Below are 6,000 nucleotides of genomic sequence, written 5' to 3' on the forward strand. Positions count from 1 at the left end.
TATCTTACACAGGAAAACACAGACATATGTTCCAGAAAACGATGATAGCCTAAACAGAAGAAGTAGAAGAAGAAGAAGAAAAACCCTAATCTGATAGACCCCTCTCATTCATTCATTCTTTCTTTCTTTCTCTGTCTGTCTGTCTGTCTCGTCTGGTGTTTTTTGTCTGTCTATCGATCGAGGGAGGTCTCGCCATATCCATCTCCGCCTGCCTCCCTCTCCCTCTCCTTCTCCTTCTCTGCATCGAAATCGACCGCGCGCCGGCTTCCTCCCCACCAAAAGTCTTCTAAGGTACGCCGCCTGCACCACTACCTCACCTTCCCGCTTTTGCTTCTACCATTACCTTCGATTCCGTTTGTGTCTTTGATCTCTCGCCACATAGCCCTGCACTTTGCTTCCTTCCTTCCTTCTCCCTGTCATCCATCGCGCCTTCTCCTGCTGAATTCCTTCTGCAAAGATCTCTCATTTCTTCTGTTAAAGAACCTGACGAGGTGGGGGAGTTCTTTCTTCTTCCTGCTGATATCTGGCTTCTCGCTGCTTACCTATCTTGCATCATTATTCTGCTTCAAATCTATCTTGCTTCATTATTCTGCTTCAAAATTATCTTGCTTCATTATTCTGCTTCAAATCTATCTTGCTTCATTATTCTGCTTCAAATCTATCTTGCTTCATTATTCTGGTTCAAATCCATCTCGCTTCATTATTCTGCTTCAAATCTATCTCGCTTCAATATTCTGCTTCAAATCTATCTCGCCTCAATATTCTGCTTCAAATCTATCTCTCCTCATTATTCTGCTTCAAATCTATCTTGCTTCTTCTGAAACACGCGCACTTCTTTTTTGCGAAACTTATACCTTCCTCTCGGCTTATTTCTCTCTTCTTCTGCTTCAACCGTCATCTCATTCTGCTACGATCACGCTTCTTTATACTAAATCGTGCTTCGTTTTCTGTCAGCAGTTTCCCACTAGTCTTCCGTAAATCTTTCTTTTTTCTGCCAATGTCTTGCTTCATCTTCTGCTAAATCAATCAAACGGCGCTTCTTTCTAATCGTGATACCTTGTTGCAAAAGTTTCCTGTCTTACGCTCAAATCTTCCATCTTTTTGCTAACAAAAACGATGCTGCCTCTGTTAGAACAATGTTGTTGCGTTTCTTTCTGCAAAATCTTGCATCTTTCGGTTATTCTTCTTCGTGCTTAATCTTTTCACCTCTTCTTCGTCATCTTTTTTCAAACAGATGGTCTGCATCAGGCAAGCAACAGTGGACGATCTCCTGTCTATGCAGACATGCAACCTGATGTGTTTACCAGAGAATTATCAGATGAAGTACTACTTCTACCACATCCTTTCATGGCCACAACTACTGTATGTAGCAGAAGATTACAACAAGAAGATAGTTGGGTATGTCCTCGCGAAGATGGAAGAAGAAACCACAGAATGCCATGGCCACATCACCTCTTTGGCTGTCCTGAGAACTCATCGTAAACTCGGACTTGCTACAAAGCTCATGAGTGCCGCTCAGAGAGCTATGGAAGAGGTATTTGAAGCTGAATATGTCTCTCTTCATGTACGGAAGAGTAATCGAGCAGCTTTTCATCTCTACACACACACTCTAGGCTATAAAATCCATGACTTGGAAGCTAAATACTATGCAGATGGCGAGGATGCTTATGATATGCGGAAATTGCTGAAAGGTAAACCAGAGAAAGGAATTTCTGCACCTGAAGGAAAAGGTTTAGAAAAGGAGAAGAAGAGCAGAGATGAGAAGGTTTCTTCGGCAAAAGGAGTTAAAGAACCATCATCAGAGAAGGAGAAGCAGAAAAAGAGCAAAGAAGAGAAGGTTTCTTCTGGGAAAGGTGTCACTGCACAACCATCGGAAAAGGAGAAGAAAAATAGAGATGAGAAAGTTTCTTCTGCTAAAGGTGTTACAGAACAATCATGGGAAGAGGAGAAAAAGAGCAAAGATTCAATAACTTCTTAAGATTGGTACATGGAAAATTTCTGACATTTTTGTTCCCACTGTGTGCTCAACCTTGACATATTCTAGAGTTTCATTGCTATAATTTGTAAGGCACCAGATTGTTTTCTTTCTTAAACTAGGGTTTCGTTGGGTGTAAGGTGACCTTATGTTAATGATGAGAGAGAGAGAGAGAGAAAGAGAGCACAGACAATGGCAATAAGGCAAAGGATAGCATCTGGATCATCCACATTTTTGTTCCCTCTATAATGATCTCCAAGGGATCTCAATGCTGTGTGTAAGCATTAGCAAATTGTGTTGCGTTGCGTTCAATTTTTGTTTCTCTTTAGCTTAATCAGGGTTTCAACTGTGAAGAAACCTTACCTAAATGATAATAGGGAGAGAGGGGGGCTGTTTGATGATTGTCAAGTGACCTTATATTAATGATAATAGAGAGAGGGGGGGGGAGAAGAAGGTCAAAGTGGGTAAGATGATCTTATGATTAATATGAATAGTTTGTCTGTCATACCTTTGTTAATAATCCCTCCCTGTCGGCTTAAGAAAGTGTAAAGGATCCTCATTAGTGTTTGATGACTTAACTGTAATGACAATCTGCTTTTTCTTACTGCGGTTAATCTTTCCTTATTTACTTCATGATATTACTGAAATGTGGTGGTGTATCAACTGTAGAAGTTAATGTTCCTTCAATTTGCTACTTGGTTTGCTAAACATGTATTTTATCCCTTGTTTATGCTGCCAAGTGATTGTAGCATATTACCGAAATGCGATTTGTTACTGGTATGTTACTTATATATTGCTCCAATTTGTTGATTGGTTTGCTTGACATGGATATAGATTTGGAGCCAATAAGTTCAGGAGTAATAAAGGAACAAAGAGATGTCTTGGAATTCACATGGGATTTTTTCAAAGTTAAGCTCAACATAGTGTGGCCCTTGAACAGTGGTCTTGAATTTTAACAATAAATTCTTTCAGGTGTCATCAGCATTTGCCTAAGCAATTAAATTTTGGCCCTATTGGCCCTAATTATTCTTGGCCAAGTAATTCCTCCAAACAAAGACTTGGAATTCAATTTCTATCTTTCCATTTAACCCCTAGCTTAACCCCTAGCCTATAAATCTAATTGATTACTACAAGAGGGTAAGGGTGGTTATATTTTAGATGTTTTTATGCTAACATTAGCCTCCTTCAATTAATTAAGCTTCTTCGGTCAAGGTATGTGCATGTTGCTAATCATGTAATTAATAGTTAGTGAACAATCATCTCATGTGGATACAAGCTGACACAGTTCACTTACGATCACAACAAACTTGGTTAGATATATTTCTAGCATTACTATCCCCTTGGAAGTAAGCCATATATGAATACTATACTCTGCCAAAAATTGGATTGGTTCACGGAGTTCCCAATGTTCAATGGCAAGCCACCAATTAGTAACTTTGAAAAGGCAATCAGGATATTCACTTTCTACTCCTAGGATTAGTTGATAGAAATGAGAAAATGAACAAGATAACTGTTTAGTTGTGTAAATCTTATCTCCATGGGAAGATATAGTGAAGAGGACATTGCGAAGACCCAATCAAATGTTAACGTTGTAAGATGTCTCAACTTTTGGTTTTGTAAAACACATGAAAGCTACTTGATTCATTCTTTGAAGCCACTCATGGCTAGCCTTGGATACAATAGGTGAATGTTGGATCTTGTTGAAAAAATTGTAACAAGTTGCTTTTAGGCATTGTTATGCTTCATATGGTGTCTATTGATCACATGTGAAAGAAAATCAATTGGTCATTGTCTTTAATGATACTATATGCTTATTACTTTTCGGTAACAATTATGTACCCCAAATCCTTTAATAATTTAGAGCATTATACTTTAGGGACTAAGACCACACAAACATGACCAAAATTGTCAATACATGAGACAATGAAACTAAGAATGATCGATATAGTCATGATTTAGAGCAAATACTAAATCAAATGTTTGTAGAAGTAGGGTAATAAATGTATAGCATCTCTCATATTGTATTTCCATTAGCTTTTTGAGCAATTGTAGTTTCAATACATGAAATTTTAACATATTTATTTATTCATGGATTGCTTCCGAGATTGGCATAATTAGTAAACTTGATTGTATGATGTTAGCATGCATTCATATCATTAAGTTATATGGAGCATTGCTTTGTTTAGCCTACATTTTCTCAAATCTATGATTGGGGGTTTGTATATCTTAATCTTGCCTTGAACATATTGAATTTGAATTTCAAATGGTTTGGCATGTGATTTTGATCCTTATGAAGCTCCCATTTTAAACAATTGATATAATCCGTCCTATGGGCCAATATTGGCCTCTCTATGGACGCTAAAAAATATCTATCTATCGATTGTTCTCAAGCATAGTAGGTATTCAATATATTGTGATAAACAACTCTACAAACAAGATTCTTTAAAGGAAAAATACTTTAGCATCGAGGTTTCTAAATGCTCAAGAATCCATTGCTTTTGTGATATCAAATCTTGAGTTCTCAACAAATACATCTTTGACGTTTTGGTGACATGAAAGTTTCTTGATAGGCCATTCTTAACAAGGATAAACAAATGTATGGAAGGATAAATTACAATTGCTAATGAACGCAGAGAACATATACAATGACGAGATATTAAATATGGAGTCTTCAAGGGGTAACACATACTTGCAAATTGTTTCAAATTTAATATCGAGTCTTCAAGGGGTAACACATTTGACACTTTGATGACACCAATATTTATGGGGTTCATGAATGGAGTAATAGCATCCCTAATCACACTTCCAAATCGTTTGAAAATGTCCAAAAGTGGCGTCATAATTAATTTCTCCAAGCTCACATACAAAAAATGTCATACATACTATAACTTCCAGAGATGTTAAAATTTCTTCTACTCATCCATAATGACTATGGTAAAGTTCTTGCTCTCAAATGTTTTGCACGGAAGCTATTTTCACATAATATAATCGGCATAGCAATTAGCATCTGCGTATGCATTATAAATGGATTGATGGATTCATTTGCATTGATTAATACAGATTGATTAGTTAATCTATTAGGACAATCACTACAAATTAGTTCATTAGTATGATTATTATATAACATTCTATTTAAATAGCTTAACATTGATAAACTCGGAAAAGTTGCTTGTTAGCATAAAATAAATAGAACTTTGACAAAAGTGAAACAATGATATGAATGGAACTACATGTGGTCCTATCAATATTTTATTCCTGATAGGAGGGTCATTCGCTATAACAGAGTTTTCAATGCATCATTCATAAAGAAGAGGAAGGCCATCTAAACATGCTATATACATGTAATATCTGGAATACTTCTGCTGCTTCTTAAATTGGATGCACATGCAAAGCACATGTACAATCATTTGTTTTTCATTCTGAGGGGCATGTATCAGCAATCAAAAGCCATCGATTTGAGTGAATATGCTCCATTTTTAATACCCTTCACCTTGATGTGAAGAGAATACATTGCTTTAGAGAGTCACTATCTTAATATAATACATTCCCAAATTCTTTGCATTCCTTGATTGAAGTTAGATACAGCACTCACTCTAGTGTACATATTTCAATGTTGGATATATCAATCAATCTCATCAAAATATCCGAATGTCAATAAAATATTGTGAAATGCACATAAGAGATAAAAACCAACCTAGTTAGCTTCTTACTTCTTACTCAATTTATAGTTGATACAAAGGTACCTATTTGGGTTGGCTTAGCTAAAAAGGGTGGGTCAGCTTAGGTACATGCATCCTAAAAAGGGTGACATGCTAAAAGGGTGGCATAAAGGACATGCACACCACAATATCATCAGCTCAACTGTTTCAGGCCAACCTCAAAATGCCCAGTTCGGTTTGACTTATTACTCACATTGAATCACATTGAAAAGAAGCAACAAGCTATTATCATTATCAAAACTCTTGGTCATCATTCATCATTCTAATTAACTCACTCCCATTGTTTAACATCAAAACTCATGCAAC

General features: G+C 36.6%; 1 protein-coding gene across 1 annotated transcript; it reads left to right on the forward strand.

Moving 5' to 3' along the window:
• The first annotated feature begins 163 nt into the window (after nt 1-163).
• LOC147858846 (Acyl-CoA N-acyltransferases (NAT) superfamily protein) lies at nt 164-2,150 on the forward strand. The gene is made up of 2 exons (XM_087326157.1): nt 164-291; nt 1,235-2,150. The coding sequence occupies exon 2, from the start codon at nt 1,235-1,237 to the stop codon at nt 1,976-1,978; it is 744 nt and encodes a 247-aa protein (XP_087182283.1). The 5' UTR covers nt 164-291; the 3' UTR covers nt 1,979-2,150.
• The last annotated feature ends 3,850 nt before the right edge of the window (nt 2,151-6,000 follow it).

The sequence above is a fragment of the Azolla caroliniana genome, unplaced genomic scaffold, assembly GCF_043228905.1.
Source record: "Azolla caroliniana isolate FFs.n. ecotype wild unplaced genomic scaffold, voAzoCaro1.0.p SCAF_10, whole genome shotgun sequence".
In the NCBI taxonomy this organism is placed as follows: domain Eukaryota; kingdom Viridiplantae; phylum Streptophyta; class Polypodiopsida; order Salviniales; family Salviniaceae; genus Azolla; species Azolla caroliniana.

Bases quoted from the DNA above. Each gene is read 5' to 3' on its own strand.
- LOC147858846 (XM_087326157.1), top strand. From the start codon at position 1,235: ATGGTCTGCATCAGGCAAGCAACAGTGGACGATCTCCTGTCTATGCAG.